Source organism: Acinonyx jubatus, chromosome B1 (assembly GCF_027475565.1).
Source record: "Acinonyx jubatus isolate Ajub_Pintada_27869175 chromosome B1, VMU_Ajub_asm_v1.0, whole genome shotgun sequence".
NCBI classification, from domain to species: domain Eukaryota; kingdom Metazoa; phylum Chordata; class Mammalia; order Carnivora; family Felidae; genus Acinonyx; species Acinonyx jubatus.
In genome coordinates, this window is record NC_069382.1 from 198,414,423 (window position 1) to 198,434,779 (window position 20,357).

A 20,357-nucleotide genomic window follows, 5' to 3' on the forward strand; every position below is an offset into this window, starting at 1 on the left:
GATCGCTCAGGGCAGTCCTGAGGTCACCCGGGGCATCCTGTACTCCCCAGAGAGAAGACGCTGACAGTGCGACGTCTCACGTTCAGGGTTCCTCTTCCTTGTCTTAACCTCGTGGCCCCTGTGCGGGAGGGGGCCTCCAGACAGCCCAGATGAGGCATGCAGGGCCAGAGCCCCGTTCCCCAGCACACTGTCCCGAGGGGTGGAGGCCGGCCGGTGCCATTATGCCAACACCGAGGCGCAGAGGACCGGGTGGCCCCCGGTCCCTGGGGGTGGGCAGAATCCCCCACACCCCGATTCCTGGCCCCAGCACGGGGCTCCCTGCTCCCTGGGCGTGGAGCTTGCCTGGGGGGAGACCTCGCTCCTGGACGTCACTGCCCCCCATCTCTGGAGGGTGAGGACAGTGCTCACCCCTGATGGTGCTCCACACGGCAAGCCACCAAGGGCATGAGCTCACTGTCGGAAAAGCAGTATCCCTGGACACCTGCCGTGTGCTCCGAGCCCCCTCAGCTGCTTTGCCTGCATCTGTCTAAGCAGCCCTGATGAATGCCCACCTCTTAGTGGAGACAGCCGGGCACTCACAGGAGTCACCCCAAGAGTCAGGCCCGGGGGGCCCGCCCCCCAGTGCTGACTGAGACTGTACCCTGACAGACTGCTGTCCCTCAGGACTGAGCCCCAGAAGCTAAGCTTTGATGTTCCCATTTTCTGGGTGTGGAGCAGAGGCCTGGAAACGTCTCTGAGCTCACAGAACGGCTGAGTGCCAAGTCGGGGTTTCACCCCAGGTCTCTCAGACCCCAGAGCTGACCCCTTACTGCCCTTTCTGCAACCTCCAGACCCTGAGACATATCATTGAGGAAATTATAACTGGACACACTAAGTGGTATGTCCCTGGCCTTGCCAGTGGCTCAGACGAGGACCGTGTATTTCCAGAAGGCTCCGGGCACCAGGCTTCGAGCCAGCCAATTGCTGACTGTAGCCCAGTCTGGCCAGGTGGCAATGCCATTGCCACATCAGCCTCCGAGGCCGATGTCCACGTGGGTGGGTGGGTGGGTGGGTGGACGAGACCGAGCGGGCAAGATCCCAGACACAGATGAGATGCTCATCAAGCTTGGGAGCCTTGGCTGTGACCCCGGCCTGGGCGGGGAGGCCCCGGGGCTGCCTCGGGCCCGCCTCGGGCCCCTCCAGCAGACAAGTGCCAGACCCTAGCCGTGGGTGCAGGGGTGTGGCCAGGTGCAGCCCTCGCCCAGGGCCACACGGAGCTGGGGGGCGGGGGCAACGGCCCGTGTGAGTGGTCAGATCCCGTGGTCCCCCTGGGGCCGAGTGCCCAGGCTGCCTGCTTCAAACCCCTGCTCTGCCCTTTGCCTGCCTGACCCAGAGAAGTAGTTCAAGTCCTGGGCCTCAGTTTCCCCACCCGCAAACTGAAGGCCTCCTACCGTGTAGGGTGGTCGTGAGCATTAAATCACTCAGGGAGTCTGGCTCGGGGTGCCCGGTGGCCTTGGCTCTGGTCACCGGTCCTGCCCGCCGAGGTGGGTCTTGTGCAACCCTCACTTCCCTGAGAAAGCCCCCACCCTCGAGTTCCTTCTCTCCTGCCCCGTCCAGGCCCCTCGGGGGTCCCAGAGGCGACCCGCCCCAGAGAGGGTCCTGAGCCGCGGCCGTGGTTCCCTCTTGGCCCTGCGGGCGGCTGGGCGTGGTCACACATCAGGGAACTCTGACCTCTGACCGTTTGCTCCTGTTCACGGAGACAGAGGCCGGGCCCGGCATCTGCTTGTGTCTGAGCACACACCCCGCCCTGCACCGTCCGCTGTCCCCTCCGCCCCCTGAGTCCCCGGAAGGATGACACATGGTGTCATCTTGGAGCAGAGCCTGCCCCCAGCGCTGCCTGTCACGCCGTCTGGGGCTTCCGGGCAGGTGCGGGGCAGGGGAGGGACCGGGCGGGGTGGGAACGCGACCGCCCCAGCACTGCCCCTTCCCTGCACGGTCCGATCTGCCCCTCCGCGGAGAAGTACCCCCCTGGGGACCCCAGCACCTGCTGCGCTGTCCCCCAGCCCTGTTTGTTGAGTGGCTTCCTGCCCCCAGGCGCTTTGGACAACAGGCGTCACACCCAGCAGGGTAGATACCCCATTTCCTAGCTGGGGAGACTGAGGCCTGCCCACGGCCAGGCAGGTAATGAGCGGGACGGCCCTGAGATTAGAGTGCCGGCCTGTCTGGCTCCAGCTCTGTGCCCGCCTGTCCTAACAGGCCTGCCAGGCGTGGGCCTCGTGTCCCTTCCCGGCAGACTGCAAGTCAGAGGTCACCGCCCCCCCTTGAGGCCGTGAAGAGGGCCCGGCGTTAAGTGAGCAGGCCAAGGCCGCAGCCGAAGGTGGCAGGGCTGGGCCTGAGGCCGGGGTGGGGGTGGGGGGCCCCCGAACCGCATTCTCTTACCCCACACGGGGCTCCGCTCCCCTCCAGCAGGCCCCCGCCTGCCCTGACCCCCCCCCGCCCGCACTCGCTCCCCGCAGACACCCCTTGTTTGGCCGCAATGTGCCCCTGTCCAGCGGCTCGGGCTTCATCATGTCGGAGGCCGGCCTGATCGTCACCAACGCCCACGTGGTGTCCACCTCCAATGCCGTCTCGGGCCGGCAACAACTCAAGGTGCAGCTGCAGAACGGAGACACGTACGAGGCCACCATCAAAGACATCGACAAGAAGTCGGACATCGCCACCATCCAGATCCACCCCAAGGTGAGTGGGCGGCGGGCGGGGCAGGGGCACCTTCCCAGGCCCCAGCGCTCGGAGTCGCCTCGGCCCGACCTCCCTGTGGGACGCTCGGAGGAACCGAGGCCCAGCCACGGGGCGGGCCAGCCTAGAACGGGGGTCTCCAGACCCCCCGCCCCTGCTTCCTGAGCTGCCGTGTGCGAGCAGAGCCGGGCTGCCGCCCGCCAGCCAGCGATGTGCCCCCAAGTCATTCGCGAAGGGGCGTCCTCCAAGGCCCAGGGACGCTGCCTGCGTCCCTCCCGGCTTACTCCAGGACAGGCAGCTTCCCCCGTGGGGCTGACGGGACGCTGGCCCGGAGCTCCGGGACATACGCCCCGGTCCCTCCACATCCCGTCCCCCCAGCTGGCCAGGCGGGGCCCACAGCGGGGCCACAGCCGTCCCGCGTCACCGCCAGGGGCTGGCACTGTGCCTGCGCCCCACCGCCCTTGACAGAAGGGGCGTCGGTGTCCTGCTGCTTCCGAGGGGACACTGAGGTCAGAGAGGTTAAGTCACTGCCCAAGGTCAGGCTAAGCCGGGGCAGGGCACGTCCAGTGTTGTGGTCGTGACTCTCGGTGAGGGCAGCCTGCCCCTGCCGTGAGGCCGGTGACCGGGCGGCTGTCTGCGCTGGTGAGTCTGGCTTGGCTGACTTGGAATCCGGCTTCCGCTCTTTCTGAATGAAAGTGTGTGGTTTTGGTGATAATGAATCTTTTGTGAGGAGGCTCCTTCTTGCCCGATCCAGGGAGGAAGAGAGGCTTATCCCAACGGGGACCCTTCCCCACGGCAGTTACCGAGCCCGGGGACACCACCTCCGTTCTAAAGATGGGGAAACTGAGGCTGGGGTGGGGCACGGGGTGTGCTCAAAGACAGAGGCTGGCAAACGTCTTCGGTGAAGCTCCAGACAGTAAGCACTTCGAGGCTTTGTGGGGTCCGGGCCCTCTGGGGACGCCTCTCAACGACGCAGCCACCACAGGCCACACGAGCCCGTGGCCGTGTCCCCATAAAACTTTATTTACAAAACAGAAACAGGCAGCAGGCTGCATTTGGCCCGAGGGCCACAGGGTGCAGCCCCTGCCGAGGACCCCCACAGGGTGACGCAGAGCCAGACTGGACCGCGGGTCTGGCGGTCGCCGGGTCTCTCCTGTTCCAGGCGCTGCGGCACAATCCCGAGGGGCACACGCAGCAGCCGTCCATGGCCCCAGGGGCGGGTGGACTTTAGTAAGGACTGCACGACCTCTCAGCGGGAGCTGTCTCAGCCCCTGGGTCCCGCGCGTGGTGGCCCCCCCAGCCTTGGGGGGGCTGCGGCCCCGCAGCCACGCAGGCAGGTGAGGAAGGGCCGAGTGGAGCCCTGCCGGCTCGCCTCACCCCCGTTCACAGGTCCCCCCGTTTGTACTGGGAGCTGCCCTGGGACAGAAGACCTTAAGTGCCATGGTGGCTGGAGCAGAAAGAGGAGGCCACTGCCAGGGAGGAGAGGGGAGTGATCACACACAACCGGGTGCTCAGAGGGTCCGAGGTGTGGGGTCCTTGTCCAGAGCTAGAGGGAGGCCCCCCGCGATCGGGACAGGATGGTCGCCGGCACCTTCTCATAAAGCTTTCTGTCTGCAAGTGACTGCCGTCCCCCGGGAGCCCCCAGAAGCAGTGCCCCTCCCCAGTGGTGGCCTCGGACGTAAGGGGTGCGACACCAAACCCCCAGATTCACGGAGGTGCTGGCGACGGGGCCTCGGCCGCCGTGGATTCCACGTTCGCCACTGTGCGCACGCGGGCACCTTAAGCCCGCTCAAGAGCACCCCCTCTGAACGTGTCTCCTGCAGCTTCCGGAACACGGAGGCGACCCCAACACGGCTGGCCCTCAGAGCTGCTGGCCCAGCCGTGGACTCAGACAGACAGACGGGCCTGCTCCACGTGAAACTGGAGTGGGCAGGCGTCTCCGTGGGCAGGGGGTGATGGCAGAGCTTGGCTGAGTCACCTCGCCGCTCTGGGCCTCAGTTTCCCTGTGTGTCTACATCGGGAGATCTGGTTGAGCTGGATCAAGGATTCCAAAACTAGGGCTCCAGAGCCCCTGCAGTCCTAGGCATCAGTCTGTGTGTGATGCATTTTTGACGGCATTCGTAGCCCCTGTCAGACTTTCAGAGGGACCTTTGGCCACCGAGCCACTGAGCTCAATGACCTCAGAGGCTGTGCCCAGCCGGACCCCGTGGGCCTCCTCCCTGTGTGTGACCCCTGCAGCCCACCTGGGGACCCCCGTGGTCACTGGTGTGGCTGAGGCTCTGTTCCAAGGACTCCAGCCCGTGTCCCTCCTGCTACGGGTCAGCTGGAGGCCAGCCCGGCCTCCATCTGAGTTGGCAGCTTGCCTTGCCCTTCACCCCCGATGGGTGTCTCCAGCCGCTCCGGCCCTCCTGGGACCGTCCCGGCCTTGATCTGGCTCCAGTCTCACCCAGGGCAGACAGCTGAGCCTCCCTCCCCGTGTCCCCCCTGCAGAAGAAGCTCCCGGCCCTGCTGCTGGGCCACTCGGCAGACCTGCGGCCCGGCGAGTTTGTGGTGGCCATCGGCAGTCCGTTTGCCCTGCAGAACACGGTGACCACGGGCATCGTCAGCACGGCCCAGCGGGACGGCAAGGAGCTGGGCCTCCGGGACTCCGACATGGACTACATCCAGACAGACGCCATCATCAACGTGAGTCCTCGCGGGGCCTCCGGCGGGGCTCGCTCCCCGTCGCCCGGCCCGCGTGCTAGAAAGGTGCTTCTTTACGCTGAGCGGAGCCTGGACTCCCTGTGACTTCTGCACGCGGGCACCAGGCCCGCCCTGGGAGTCGGCGGCTTCGTTCCTGACCCGAGCCAGCCCTTGGGGGACGCAGAGGCGTAGCAGCGCCCGAACCACTCACCCTGTCAGCCTCGCTTTTCTCGTCCTCAGTGTTGCCACCGAATCGGGGGGCTCACGGCGCGCTCTGCCCAGGCGCCCCACACCCACCTCTCTGGTTTGCCGTGGTTCGGGCTCTTCTGGAAATGTTAGTCTTTGTAGAGACCCCTCGAGGCGGGTGGGGAAGAACTGTACCCCGTGAGGCGAATCTGGAGGCGTGTGGCGGGTGCAGAGGGCTCTGGCCCAGGCCAGACGGCGTCCACGTGGCCTCCGGGGCCTCAGCTTTCTCACCTGTGAAATGGGGGCAGGAGTGAGGCCTTTCGATGCTGTTGGGGGTAAAATCCGAGTACCCGTCTTCTGTGCTGGTTAACAGGGAGGGCTCAGGAGACAGAGCTTCAGGAACCCGCGAGGGGCTCAGGGCTCAGCTAACGTCTCGTTTCCTCCCTTGCAGTACGGGAACTCCGGGGGACCCCTGGTGAACCTGGTGAGTGTCCCCAAGTCCTCCACTCACATGGCAGCACGGCCCCGAGGCGGGGATGGAACTTCGAAGATGCACCTTGAATCTTCGCACCCGGTGGCTGGGCTGGGGGCCCCGGGGGAGGGCATGACCCCAAGTGCCTGTTGCCCTGCCCCCCCCAAGCCCCCAGGGTTGCTGAGTAAGGGTGACCCAGAACAGCAGCCAGGCAGGGACCACATGCCCATCAAGGACCTGGGGCAGGGGAGACACGGGTCACGGCCGGTCACGGCTCTGGGCCTCCCATCCTGGCGTTTACGTGCGAGGGTGTGGGGGTGTCCTCGTTCCGTCCCAGCCCTGTTGGGTCACCCCTGCCCCAGGTCTGCCCTGGGCCCCAGAGTCAGGCTCATTCCCATGCCAGGGGAGATTTCCAGAATCAACCCAAAGTTCAGTTCAGAAATCAGTTCGGCTCTGGGCCCTGAGAATTGTTGGATGCCCTCCCGCCCTGGGGAGCTCCTGTGGGCAAGTGTGACGTGAGGAGCAGTGAGGGGGCTCTGCAGGGATGCAGGCAGGGAGGGCTTCCTGGAGGAGGGAGCATCTAACTTGCACTGTGGAGACCGAGGGTCTGGGGTTGAGAGGGACGTGCAGGGGAAAGATGGTCCGGGGAGCAGCACAGCACGAGCAGGAGAGGTCGGACGCTCAGCGGGACGAAGGCCGCAGCACTGGTGTCCGAGAAAGTCGTGCGGGTGGGCTTCAGGCTGGAGGCCAGAAAAGCCGGCGCAGGGGTGCGTGCTGGGTATGGAGAGGAGTGCCTTCCCGGGAGGGTGTCAAGAGCGAGGTGTGTCCGGGGCCCCGGCTGCAGCCTCGAGGGGTGCAGGGTGGGGGCGGCGGGGGAGGCCAGCTCCCAGGGCGCAGAGGGGGCGGGTGATGCCGGAGCCGCCCCGACCTCACGCCCCCAGTCGCGCTTCTGGAAGGAAGGCAGAGAGGGGCGCATACGCCTCATCACCCCCCGTCTGGGCTCCCGGGATGCTGCTGGGGTGTCCTCCTCGCGGGGCGGACCGCGAGCTCCCCTACGGACACTCTCTGGCGAGGGAGAGGAGGGGTCCGGCTTGGAGGGAGAGGTGGGGGGTCCCTGGCCCGGAGGCGAACCCCGGAGCGCCTTTCCCGGACAGCTTCCGGGAGCCCCTCGGGGGCGGTGACGGCCGGTCGGCCACGGGAACCGGGCGGCGGCCACGGGGCTCGGGCTGCCCAGGTGACCGCCCCCTCGGACGGCCCCCCGCACAGGACGGAGAGGTCATCGGCATCAACACGCTCAAGGTTGCGGCCGGCATCTCCTTCGCCATCCCCTCGGACCGCATCACACGCTTCCTCACGGAGTTCCAGGACAGGCACGCCAAAGGTACGGTGCCACCCCGGGGGCTGCCGGGGCAGGGACGCCGGCCTTCCGAGCTGTCCCCCGGCACCCTGGGGCCCCCGCCCGCTCAGCCACAGCCTCCTTCTCTGTCCCCCCCGCCTCGTGCTTCTTGTCCACGTGCAACCCCCACCACGCGAGACTGTCCCCTTCTGGCTGCGTCCCCCACCCGCCACCCGCCACCCGCCTCCAGCGACCTGGGCTCCCCAGGCTCCACTTCTCTGGGCGGCTGCAGACTCGTCTGTCTGTCCTCCCTCCCTCCCTCTCTTCCTCTCTTCCTTCCTTCCTTCTTTCCTTCCTCTCTTCCTTCCTTCCTTCTTTCCTTCCTTCCTTCCTTCCTTCCTTCCTTCCTTCCTTCCTTCCTCTCTCCCTCTCTCCCTTCCTTCCTCTCTTCCTTTCTTCCTGTTTTCCTTTCTTTCTCCCTCCCTCCTTTCCTTCCTCCCTCCCTCCCCTTCCTCCCTCCCTCCCTCTTTTCCTTCTTCCCTTCCTCCCTCCCTCCTTTCTTTCCTCCCTTCCTTCCTTCCTTCCTTCCTTCCTTCCTTCCTTCCTTCCTCTCTCCCTTCCTTCCTCTCTCCCTTCCTTCCTCTCTTCCTTCCTTCCTTCCTCCCTCCCTTCTTTCCTTCTTTCCTTCCTTCCTTCCTTCCTTCCTTCCTTCCTTCCTCTCTCCCTTCCTTCCTTCTTTCCTTCCTTCCTTCCTTCCTTCCTTCCTTCCTTCCTTCCTTCCTCTCTCCCTCTCTCCCTTCCTTCCTCTCTTCCTTTCTTCCTGTTTTCCTTTCTTTCTCCCTCCCTCCTTTCCTTCCTCCCTCCCTCCCCTTCCTCCCTCCCTCCCTCTTTTCCTTCTTCCCTTCCTCCCTCCCTCCTTTCTTTCCTCCCTTCCTTCCTTCCTTCCTTCCTTCCTTCCTTCCTTCCTCTCTCCCTTCCTTCCTCTCTCCCTTCCTTCCTCTCTTCCTTCCTTCCTTCCTCCCTCCCTTCTTTCCTTCTTTCCTTCCTTCCTTCCTTCCTTCCTTCCTTCCTTCCTCTCTCCCTTCCTTCCTCTCTCCCTTCCTTCCTCTCTCCCTTCCTTCCTCTCTTCCTTCCTTCCTTCCTCCCTCCCTTCTTTCCTTCTTTCCCTCCTTCCTTCCTTCCTTCCTTCCTTCCTCTCTCCCTTCCTTCCTCTCTCCCTCCCTTCCTCTCTTCCTTCCTTCCTTCCTTCCTTCCTCCCTCCCTCCCTCCCTTCTTTCCCTCCTTCCTTCCTTCCTTCCTCTCTCCCTTCCTTCCTCTCTCCCTCCCTTCCTCTCTTCCTTCCTTCCTTCCTCTCTCCCTCTCTCCCTTCCTTCCTCTCTTCCTTTCTTCCTGTTTTCCTTTCTTTCTCCCTCCCTCCTTTCCTTCCTCCCTCCCTCCCCTTCCTCCCTCCCTCCCTCTTTTCCTTCTTCCCTTCCTCCCTCCCTCCTTTCTTTCCTCCCTTCCTTCCTTCCTTCCTTCCTTCCTTCCTTCCTTCCTCTCTCCCTTCCTTCCTCTCTCCCTTCCTTCCTCTCTTCCTTCCTTCCTTCCTCCCTCCCTTCTTTCCTTCTTTCCTTCCTTCCTTCCTTCCTTCCTTCCTTCCTTCCTTCCTCTCTCCCTTCCTTCCTCTCTCCCTTCCTTCCTCTCTCCCTTCCTTCCTCTCTTCCTTCCTTCCTTCCTCCCTCCCTTCTTTCCTTCTTTCCCTCCTTTCTTCCTTCCTTCCTTCCTTCCTCTCTCCCTTCCTTCCTCTCTCCCTCCCTTCCTCTCTTCCTTCCTTCCTTCCTTCCTTCCTCCCTCCCTCCCTCCCTTCTTTCCCTCCTTCCTTCCTTCCTTCCTCTCTCCCTTCCTTCCTCTCTCCCTCCCTTCCTCTCTTCCTTCCTTCCTTCCTTCCTTCCTTCCTTCCTCTCTCCCTTCCTTCCTCTCTTCCTTCCTTCCTTCCTCCCTCCCTTCTTTCCTTCCTTCCTTCCTTCCTTCCTTCCTTCCTTCCTTCCTCTCTCCCTTCCTTCCTCTCTCCCTCCCTTCCTCTCTTCCTTCCTTCCTTCCTTCCTTCCTCCCTCCCTTCTTTCCTTCCTTCCTTCCTTCCTTCCTCTCTCCCTTCCTTCCTCTCTCCCTTCCTTCCTCTCTTCCTTCCTTCCTTCCTCCCTCCCTTCTTTCCTTCCTTCCTTCCTTCCTTCCTTCCTTCCTTCCTTCCTCTCTCCCTTCCTTCCTCTCTCCCTCCCTTCCTCTCTTCCTTCCTTCCTTCCTTCCTCCCTCCCTTCTTTCCTTCTTTCCTTCCTCTCTTCCTTCCTTTCTCCCTCCCTCCCTCCTTTCCTTCCTCCCTCCCTTCCTCCCTCCTTTCCTTCCTCCCTCCCTCCCTCCCTCCTTTCCTTCCTCCCTTCCTCCCTCCCTTCCTCCCTCCTTTCCTTCCTCCCTCCCCTCATCTCTCCCTCCCTCCTTTCCTTCCTCCCACCCGCCCACCCCCGCACACTGCCCCTCTCAGTCTGCTGGTCGGGTCGACTGCCCGGGAGGGTAGCCTCAACCCCAAAGTGGTGGTGCCCAAGCCCCTGATCCTTGGAAGTCATGTTCTCTCAGCCCCTTCTCTCCATCCCCATCCACACAGGGATGTCCAGCCTCCCCTGCCCGCTTCTGGACAGCCAGGGGCATCCACCCGGTGCGGGCCTTGGCCAGGCACAGGTGACTCCCCAGTGAGGGCCTGCCAAGCGCCTTCTTACAGTTGGTGGCCACGGCTGTTTTCCAAAGCAGGGTCATGTCTCCTGATCTCAGGAGCTTTCCTGGCGGCCTCGACGCGCCTGCCTTTCATTTTAGCCCAAGTGAGCGCCTCCCTCCAGCCGTTTTGTCTCCCGCGCCCACCTGCTCGCCGCCCAGGCCTCCCCCCCCCCACTCCCACCTTCAGACTGCTCCCCTGTCTCCTCCCAGCCCCCTCACCAGCAGTTCGCTGAGAGCAGGGGGCCTCTTCGTGCTTGCCCCGTCCCCAACGGTCCCACCAGCCAAGCACTCGGAACCCAGTGCAGCCGCGACCGGTGCCGTGAGGGCTGGTCACCTGAAGAACTACTCTCGAGCGAGAACACCGTTTGGTTCATCGGGGGCCCTTGTGTGAAGACGGCCTGGAGCCAGGGCCGAGCCGGCCTTCCCTAGAGAGGCTGACAGCCTCTTCTCTTAGACAGGGGGCCATCTAACCCTTTGGAGCCCTTTACTCCTTGGCTGCTCGGGAGCTCAGGACTTAGCCCAGGGCTTCACCTTTGAGCTGTCACAGCCTTGGTCCTTTCCCTAGTAGCTGAGTGTCCCTGGTGTCACTGCCCTCTGCCCCAACGGTGCCTTTGGCCTTGGCCGCCTCCTGGAAATCGGTGGGTCTGCATGTGGTGCAGGTTGAGTCGTCAGATGACTGTTCCGGGAAACTGGATGGTCGTGTCTCCTCGCTTCTTGCCCTGTTCCTCTCCGCTCTCGGGCCAGAGCCCGCCGGGGGCCACCAGGGTTCATTCCTTTGTTGTGACCGTCCCCCGGACACCCTGGGAAACAGTCATCCCCTGCCCCCAGAGCTGTCACCTCCCCTAGGACCTGTGGACCAATCAAAGAGCCCAGTAATTCTTAGCGGGGTGACTGAATCTATAATTTAAAACCTTTGAGCTTGACGTGTTCACTCTTGCTTTTTTTTTTTCTTAATAAAACTTTCAAAATATGTAAGCCCAGTTAATCTAAAGTTCTTTAAAAGGCGAAAGATTTATACGATCTGAAGAGAAACCAGAGTATAATCCAAAGTTCTTTAAAACAGACCATCCTTAAGTTAAATTCGGGAGATGTCAAGGAGCCCTTCTTGGTCCTGTCTCAGCTTCGGGGCTCACGAGGGTTTGGGGGTTCAGCCAGCCTTGGGACTTGCGCGCACCCCCGGGCTGCTTGGCTGGAGGGTTCCCCACCCCCACCCCGCCCGTGAACTGTGGAAGATGTATCCTCAGTGCTCAGTCCAGCCTGGGGAGTGGAAACGTCGCTCACCTCCGGCCCCAGGGGTCTCTGTGTCCCGTGCGCCCGGGGAGAGGTGCAGGGAGGCACTGGGCACCGCGTGCAATAGACGGGGAGGCGGCAGGAGGCAGGAGCAGGGGGTGGCGGGCAGGGCCTGCGCCCTGGAACCCATCGTCGCTTCTTCAAGGTGCCGCAGGCTTTAGTGTCCCTGGAACCTGAGCTGGGCGCTCTCCCAGCTCCGTGGCTGGGACCGTCAGTCCGCTTTCTGGGCTGCAGGGTGGGTCTCGGAGCAGAGGCGACGACGGCGAATGTTCACGGAGCCGTGGCCCCTGGGGGGTTCTGTTCTAGCTGGGGCGTGGGGGGGGGGTGGGGAGGGGAGGGGCACGGGAGCGCCAGTCTACGCGGTGACGTCAGAGTAGGGAGGCCGGCAGAGGGCCGGGAGAGGGGTGCAGAGAGGGGCACGGGCTGGCAGGCAGCCGCGGGTGCCGGGCAGGGGGCGTCCACCGCGGGGAACCACGAGGGGCCCCGCTGCCTTCCTGGCGGCCTGGCTGGGGTGCGGCAGCTGCAGGGGAGGAGAGGTGGGGTCCCCGGCGAGGCTTGAACTTGGAGCTGGGGCAGAGGGGCGTTGGCCGGGACGCGGGTTCAGGGGGCACCTCAGGGATCAGCCCTGGTGCCCGCGAAGCCCCAGCCCGCGCTTCTCTGTGGCTTGGCTGGTTTTCATGCTGAGGTGACGTTCACGTGCCCCGCAGCGACCGCTTTCAGTGCGTCCTCCGGCGACACGAGCACGCCGGCGGTGTGGGGAGCTGCCTGTCTCCCCACGGGGAGCATTCGGGACCCGAAGTCCTCCCTCCCCCCCCCCCGCCGTGGTTTCGTTTCCTGCACTGACTGTCGCCTCGCCTGGGTCCAAAGTGGCTGCACGAGGTATTTAGCGAGACACAGAGCCAGGACCTCCAGCCCACCTCCGTGTCCCCAGCGCCACGCGGGACCCTCGCATTTAGGTGACGTCCCGGCGAAGGAGGAGACAAAGGGACCCAGTCAGGCCACCCCGCACCGCCCCCCACCCCACCGCCCGTGTTTCTGGAGAAGCCGCATGGGGCTGGGCCCGCTGGCTCCGGGCCGGGTGCCAAGCGGGGTTGTGACCAAGGACTCAGACGCCATGGCGGCTGCCTGGCAGGGGACAGGGCTGCACCTCTGCCCAGCCAGGGGGCCGCTCACGCACAAGCACAGGAGGCTCGGGCTCCTTCCTGTTTTGAAGCATGACCTTGGGGTTCTGAGCAATGCTGACCGGGGGCCGGCGCCCACGTCGGGAGTGGGATGCGGGGCCCAGGCCTCTGTGCGGGGCCCTTGTCCTTTCCTCTGAGGACCCCGCCCAGCCTTAAGGGTTGAAGTGCCATCTGGGGGGTGACTCCCAGATTTACAGCCTGGCCCTTTCCTCCCTCTCCGGCACCCCAGCCTGGGATGTACCGCTGTCCTCACCCCCACACACCTTCCCGGCTGAGGGGCGCTTTCAAAACTTAGGGCAGACCACGGCCGTCTCTGCTCCAAAGCCCTCCCGGGCTGCACCTGCTGGGGGTGAACACCCAAGCCGCCCGGACTGCAGACCCGTGGGCCCAGCCCCCCTGCCCCCCCCCCCCCCCCGCCCCACCGCTCTGACCTCCGCTCACCCGGAGCCACCTGGTCCCGTCCATCGATCTTCTGTGCAGAAAAATCTGTTTAGATATTTTGCCCACTTAAAAAGATGGGGCTGTCTGTGTCCTTAGCAGGTTTTGAGAGCATTGTGGATAGGAGCCTTTGTCAGAGAGACGAGCTGCAAATGTTTCCTCCCGTGGCCTCACTTTTCGTTCCCTAAACGGTGTCTTCCAAGAGAAGTTTTGTGAATTTTTATGACGTCTCATTTAACAAAGTTTTTTAAATGGATCGTGCATGTGGTGTTGTATTTAGGAAATCTTTGCTAACCAAAGGCCAGGAATATTTTCTCCTACCTTTTCCTCTAGCAGTTTACTTTGTTTTTTATTTATTTTAAATTTTTTTAACGTTCATTCATTTTCAATAGACAGAGAGAGAGAGACAGAGGGTGAGTGGGGGAGGGGCAGGGAGGGAGACACAGACTCGGAAGCGGGCTCCAGGCTCTGAGCTGTCAGCACAGAGCCCGATGCGGGGCTCGAACCCAGGAACCGTGAGATCCTGACCTGAGCTGAAGTCAGATGCCTAACTGACAGAGCCCTCCAGGCGCCCCTAGAAGTTTACTTTTTGAGGTCTTAGACTCAGGACGATGGTGTATTTTGAATTAATTTTTTTAATAGCGCAAAGTATGAATCAACGTTCTTTTTTGTTTGTTTTTGTTTTGGATAGTCTGTTGTTCCGACGCTGTGTATTTTTCTCCCCTAAACTGCTCCTTTGTCAAAACACAACAAAAAAAATGAGCCTGTCTTGCCCCACTTGTCTGTCTGTCCGTCCAGATTTCCGCAGCTCTGCAGTGTCCTCAGGTCAGGCAACGTCAACCCTCCCAATCTGTCCCGCCTCCGAAGTCGGTCTGGTTTTTCTGGATCCTTTGCATTTTCTTGTGGATTTTATTTATTTTTTTAAGTTTATTTATTTTGAGAGAGACAGAGAGCAGCATGAGCAGGGGAGGGGCAGAGAGAGAAGAGAGAGGGAATCCCAAGCAGGCTCCACGCTGTCAGCACAGAACCAGGTACGGGATTCGAACTCACAAAACCGTGAGACCCTGACCTGAGCTGAAACCAAGAATCGGATGCTTAACCGTCTGAGCCACCCAGGCGCCCCTCCGTATGGATTTTAGAATCAGCTTGTCAATTCCTCCCCCAGAACTTACGAACTGTGAGATCATGGGCTGAGCGGAAGTCAGATGCTTAACCGACTGAGCCACCCAGGTGTCCTCATCTGATTTTCTACGCAGATTATTCTGCAGTCTGTGGATAGAGGCAGTTTTTGCCTCTTTCTGTCAGTCCGGATGCCTTTTGTTCTTGTCTGGCCAGAGCCTGCATAAGACACTGAATAAAAGTGGTGAGAGAGGATGTCCTTGCATTGTTCCTGACCTTGGAGAGACGTTCCTAGTCTTCTACCAGTAAGCAGAATGCTCATTCAAGGTCTCTCGCAGGTGTCCCGCCCCAGGTGGAAAAAGTTCCCTTCCATTCGTGGGTTTTAGAAGCCACAGATGCTAGAAGATTTTGTCAGACACTTTTTCTAGACCTTTGGAGACGGCGGTCTTCGTTTTGAGTCTGTTAATGTGGCAAATTGTGTTGGCTGAGTTTTGAGGGTTGAACCATCCTTGTATCCCTGGGATAAAGCCCCCTTGCTCTTGAGGTATTATCCTTTTTTCCATATTGTTGGATTTGGTTCGCTGAAAATGTCTACAGGGTTTTTGCAGCCGTCTTCCAGAGGGGTGTGGGTCTAGTTTTCTGGTTTTAGTATCGGGATGATAGTTGGGAAGTTGCTTAGGAAAAACTCCCCTCCCGTGCCTCTTATCTGTCCTCAGTTCTCTGCCACGACACTGCGTCACTTCTGACACTCTGGGGACCAAATGCGAGGGGCTTCCCAAAGCCAGCTAGCTGTCCTATTGTTCTCCCCCGAGCCTGACACTGTCTGCCTAGAGATAGTGTCAGACCCCACAATCAAGGTCATACAAGACTGCCCCCCAAGTCAGATACCAATCAAAAGTGCAGGCTATCACCTGTGCTTCTGACCCACCGGCTATAGACTGGGGGTTCTCATGGCCCCTCCTCGGGTTGGATCATTTGCTAGAGTGGCTCACAGAGCTCAGGAAAACAGTTACTTGCTAGATGGCCATTTTATGTATAAAGGGGAGTAACTCAGGAACAATGGAAGAGACGCACAGGGCAGGTCTGGGGGGAGGCACAGAGTACTTCCGAGGAATCACCAACTGGGAAGCTGTCCCACCCACCCTCTCGGGCTTCGTGGTGTTGGCATGATTGGTTACATCCCTGCCAAGGTGATTATGTCGTCCTCCAGCCCCTCACCTCTCCCCAGAGGCAGGTTGGGAGTCGGGGCTGAAAGTTTGACCCTTGGCCACGTGGGTGGGTTTCCCTAGCAACCAGCCCCTTCCTTAGGGGCTTCTCAAAATCACTCACTAACATATACTCAGGAGTGGTTGCAAGGGGCTTGTGGTGTAGGTAACAGAACAAACCCATCTCACATTTGTCACTGTCACCATTTCAGGATCTGACAGCAAAAGATGTCCCCGGAGCCTTTATCACAGGGATTACAAAAGTGTTAGGGGGTGTGTGCTGGGAACCACAAACGAACATCAAAATACATATTTCTCATTATAAATCACGATATCCCAGAAGTATTTGTTCATTTTCAGTGTTCTACAAGAGTTTGTGCAGAGTCCGTGCTCTTTCCTTCCTAAACATTTAGTAGAATTTTCCTGTGGGACCACCTGGGCCTGAAGTTTTCTTTGTGGGAAGATTTTTAACTACAAATTCAGTTTTTCACAATAGAGGTGAGGTTACGTGGTTGTCTGCTGCTTCATGAGTGAGATTTGACAGTTTGGAAACTTAAACGTGTGCATTTTGTCTGCGTCATCAAATGTATTGGCATCAAGTTATTCATTGTTATGTCTTACGACCCTTTTAATGCCTGTAGAATCCGTGATGATGTCACCTCTCGTGGTCCTGGTGAGGATAGTTATCTTCTCTTTTCCTTTGTCCTTTTTTTCATATTTTGGTTGATCAGTGTGGCTGAAAGCTTAAAATTTTATCTTCTCTATTATATTTCTGTTTTCTACTTCACGGATTTCCAATCTTCGGTATTTCCTTTCTTCTGCTTACATTGGGTTTCATCTGATCTTCTTTTTCTAGCTCTTAAGGTGAAAGCTGAGGTCATTGATGTGAAACCCTTTTCTTTTTTGATATGGGAACTTTGGTGCTATTCATTGCCCTCCACATACTGCTTTACCTGCATCTCACCAGTTTTGATATGTCGTTTTGCCATTTTTATTTAGTTTAAAATCCTTTCTAGTTTCCTGTTTGACTTCTTCTTTGAAAACGGGTTGTTCAGAAGTATGTTATTTCGTTTCTAAGTTCTTGGAGACTTCTTTAATTCTGCTGTGGTCAGAGAGCATGTTTTTATGATAGGACATTTTAAAATGTACTGAGACATATTTTATGGTTCAAGAAAGGTAAATGTTATTTCTGGGTCTAGGGAACCTTCTAAGTCACAGGCTGGAGCAGCCAGGGGGAAGTTGTGTGTATGATGCTCTAAACAGAGGGCCTGGCATGTGGCTAGTGCTCACTGGGCATTATCGGCTAATATTACCATTTATGGGGAAGGCAGGAGAAGGTGACAAGTTCAGATCTGAGCAGGCAAGGCTGGGAAATCTAGGAGATAAGGCTGGAGAGGAGAGCCCCAGTGCCCACCAGGGTTTGGGTGTAGGTCTCACGACACAGCAGATGTGGGAACTGATATGGGTGCGTGGGTCCTAAGGGCGGGGGTGGGCATGAAGCCACCAGACGAGGCAGGACATCTCCTCGCCCTTCAAGAGCAGCCTAGAGGAGAGAAGCAGCTCTAGGCCTGTGACTACACAAATGACTCCTGCTGCTTTTTTGGCTCCTGGGGGAAATTTAGTCCCCACATGGCCCCTCAGGGAAGGCAGAGGTTTTCACAGAGGCTCTAACGGAGTCTTGTCGTGATTTGTTCCCAGACTGGAAGAAGCGTTTCATCGGCATACGGATGCGGACCATCACCCCGAGGTGAGTGTCTAAGGATGACTCCGCTGCCCCTCTCTCCTCCCAGACCCTGTCCAGCCACGCCTGGCTGCCTGCAGGTGTTCCCGTGGGCCAGACGCACTCGCACTCCCAGGCCTGGGCTCAGGCCAGTCCCTCTGCCTGCAGTGCCATTTCCCCCTTTGTCCCATAGGTTTCCTCAGCTCCCTCAGGCTCCCTTCAGGTGCTGCCTCCTCCAGGAAGCCTCTGTGGTTACCGTAGCAAATCACCACAAACTTCCTTCTCTCACACTTCTGGAGGCCCGTAGTCCCAAATCAGGGCATCAGCAGGGACGCGCTCCCACCGAAGGCTCTGCGGGGAGAGTCCTTCTTTGCCTCTCCCAGCTTCTGGGGGGCTCCAGGGGTTTGGGGGTTGTAGCCGCCCCCACGTGAGGATGGGGGCAGACGTGCCTTAACCACAGAACTGCCTTTTCAGTTTGCTGGAAGAACTCAAAGCCAGCGACCCAGACTTCCCATCGGTCAGCAGTGGGATCTACGTGCAGGAGGTCGTTCCAAACTCACCTTCTCAGAGGTAGACTGCCCTACAGGAAGCAGGAAGGCTGGATGGGGCCAGCAGACATCCTGGTGGGTGGGGTAGGGTGGGCATGAGGCCGAGGGTGGGCTCGCCTCGGTGACCTTGTACGAACTTGAGCCCCCTGGCACGTGATATGGCCTGGATGTGGCAGGTGGGATTCCGGCTTGTCATCTAAGCCAGGGGCAGGCTGGAAGGATGAAGTTCTCCTTGGGGCATTGGCAGTCACCGTCCTTGGTTCAGAATATCCTTTCCTTTTATTTTTATTTTTATTGTCATTTTACATTGATTTATTTTTGAGAGAGAGAGAGAGAGATACAGAGTGGAAGCAGGGGAGGGGCAGAGAGGGAGACAGAATCCGAAGCGGGCTCCAGGCTCTGAGCTGTCAGCACAGAGCCCGACGTGGGGCTTGAACCCACGACCCGTGAGATCATGACCTAAGCTGAAGTCGGACCCTCAACCGACTGAGCCCCCTAGGCGCCCCCAGTATGTCCTTTCCTTTGGGTCTGGGGAGACAGAGCAGTAGAGACCCCCCAGAGCTCAAGCCCCATGCCGGCCTGACTCCCACCAGCCTGGGCCTCCTTCCTTGTCTGCAAGATGGACACGATTCAGCCCACTCTTTGTCCCCTGAGGAGACTTGGTCAAGCTCAGATGAGATAAAGCCCCGTTTCCTTTGAGACCACCGAGTGCTGGGAAAGACTGACCGTTCCCAACACCATGAGCTGAGGCAGCCGGTGCGGCACGGGCCCGGCACCCTTGTGGGCCGATCCAGGCCCAGAGGGGCTCTGACGAGCCCCTTCCCTCCTTTGCCCCAGGTCTCCGCTGTTGGAGGGTGGGCTGCATTCGTCAGTGGTCTAAACGGTAATTCACACAGCTGGAGGTCGAGCTCAAGGGCCGTGGGACTCGAGGGCAGGCGGTGGAGTGGAGAGGAACCAGGCAGGCGGGCCTCCAGCCCTGCGGGGCCCCTTCACCCCACAAGGACCCCCTTCCTCTTGCATGTGCCGTGTGGCTTGTGCGGGAGGACACGGGCCCCCAGCACACGCGCTCGGTCTGCAGCCGGCCTGCAGGACAAGTTGTTAGAATGCAGATCCGTGAAGGCAAAGAATCAGCACCCGGCTCAGGCCCCTTATTCAGGGTTTCAGCAGGCGGCCGCCCTCAGGGCCAGAGTGGTGGGACCAGGGACCACGGTGGCTGCCGATGGCCGAGGCGTGAATCAGCGTTCCATACGCACCTCCTTAGTCAACCCTCACCGCGGCCTGGACCTCGCAATTTGCAAAGCGTGTCCCCACATAGGGCTGCAGGTGTAGAAGCTGAGGCTCAAAGGGGCCGAGTGCCTGGCCTGAGGCAGCCCAGCTAGGAAGGCGGCAGCCTACACTTGGACCCAGCCCTCCTAACGTGTAGAAGAAGCAGGCTGACACAGCCCTGGCCCTCGTAGGACGTTGGTTTTCCACTGGGGTAGGAACCCTGCAGTCAGGGTGCTGTTTTCACCTGCGGAAGTGGTTTTTCTTCCACCGCTGATGTTCAACCAGATCGTCCCCCGAGCGGGGTCCTGGCCTCGCAGGGATGTGCGGTGACCGGGTGTCTCTCCGTCGGCAGGGGGGGCATCCAAGATGGCGACATCATCGTCAAGGTCAACGGGCGCCCGCTGGCGGACTCGAGCGAGCTGCAGGAGGCCGTCCTGACGGAGTCCCCTCTGCTGCTGGAGGTGCGTCGGGGGAATGATGACCTCCTGTTCAGCATCGCGCCCGAGGTGGTCCTGTGAGGGGGAGCTCTCCCCACGTCGCCGAGTGCCAGAGCCTGCGGCCCAGGACAGGTGCCAGCCGAGAGGTCCCGTCCGGAGCCGCTGCCTCCCACGGGGTCGGGACGAAGGACCACGGACGGTCCTCAGCAGAGCCAGAGGCCTCCTCCTGGCTGTCCAGGGGCAGCGCCGCGGGCAGGGCGTGGCCAGGGACCTGCCTCTCAGCCTTCGGGGGGTCGGCTCCCTCATCACAATGCCACGGGGGCAGCCGGATGTCCCCCGCGTACAGATGCTCCTGAGGGCCACCCTCCAAGTGCCCGGGATATCTAGAACGCTCCTCTGGAGTTCCCTGCAGCCCCCACCTTCTGTCCTACACCCCTGCCTCGACACCTGTCCATACCTGGGTCCAAACGTCTGACCTACTCCTACACCTACGTCCCCTCCGACTCACCTGCTCTGGTCGGTCCCCGAGCCCATCCCCCACTGAACACCACAGTGCCCACCGCCCTGAATGACCAGGGCTGTGACCCCGCCAGCCTGGAGGCCCTGGGGGGCGGCCGTGTCTGACTCGGGGAGTCAAGCGTGGGGACCCGGCCCACAGCAGGTGCCGAGCAGAGGCGCCCTGGCTTCCCGGCCAAGCCCTGCGGCAGGAGAGAGACTGGCCAGGGGCAGAGAGCACCTGACACCCTCTGGAAGGCCGCTTGTCCTCCTGGAGGTGGCCTTGGGACGGCGGGCAGAGGAAGCCCCTTGACGGGGGTTGGGGTTCCAAGGACCGAGCTGGTCCCTCCTCCCCTGTGCCGTTCTGTGTGAAGCGGCAGGTGGCGGGGCGTGGGGGGGGAGGGGCGCGCGTGTGTTCTGAGGTGCATCGGTGGCCTTTGCTGTACAATGGATTCCCCATGTTGCTTGTACTGTGTGTTTCTCTACTGTATGGAAATTAAAGTTTACAAGCACATGGTCCTTGGC

At 60.4% G+C, this 20,357-nt stretch overlaps 1 protein-coding gene across 3 annotated transcripts in view; it reads left to right on the forward strand.

The window, feature by feature from the left end:
* HTRA3 (HtrA serine peptidase 3) overlaps positions 1-19,871 on the forward strand; it is a 31,525-nt gene extending 11,654 nt beyond the window's left edge. Inside the window, exons 3-9 of one of the 3 annotated variants that reach the window (XM_027072496.2) lie at positions 2,496-2,718; positions 5,206-5,400; positions 6,035-6,067; positions 7,322-7,436; positions 17,065-17,113; positions 17,561-17,656; positions 19,253-19,871. In XM_027072496.2, the coding sequence (XP_026928297.2) occupies positions 2,496-2,718; positions 5,206-5,400; positions 6,035-6,067; positions 7,322-7,436; positions 17,065-17,113; positions 17,561-17,656; positions 19,253-19,418 (877 nt within the window). In that variant the 3' untranslated portion in view covers positions 19,419-19,871. Of the gene's footprint in view, positions 1-2,495; positions 2,719-5,205; positions 5,401-6,034; positions 6,068-7,321; positions 7,437-10,026; positions 10,238-10,343; positions 10,499-17,064; positions 17,114-17,560; positions 17,657-19,252 lie in introns of those variants that run through there. The other 2 variants (XM_027072556.2, XM_027072650.2) reach the window with 2 other exon arrangements.
* Positions 19,872-20,357: the final 486 nt, after the last annotated feature.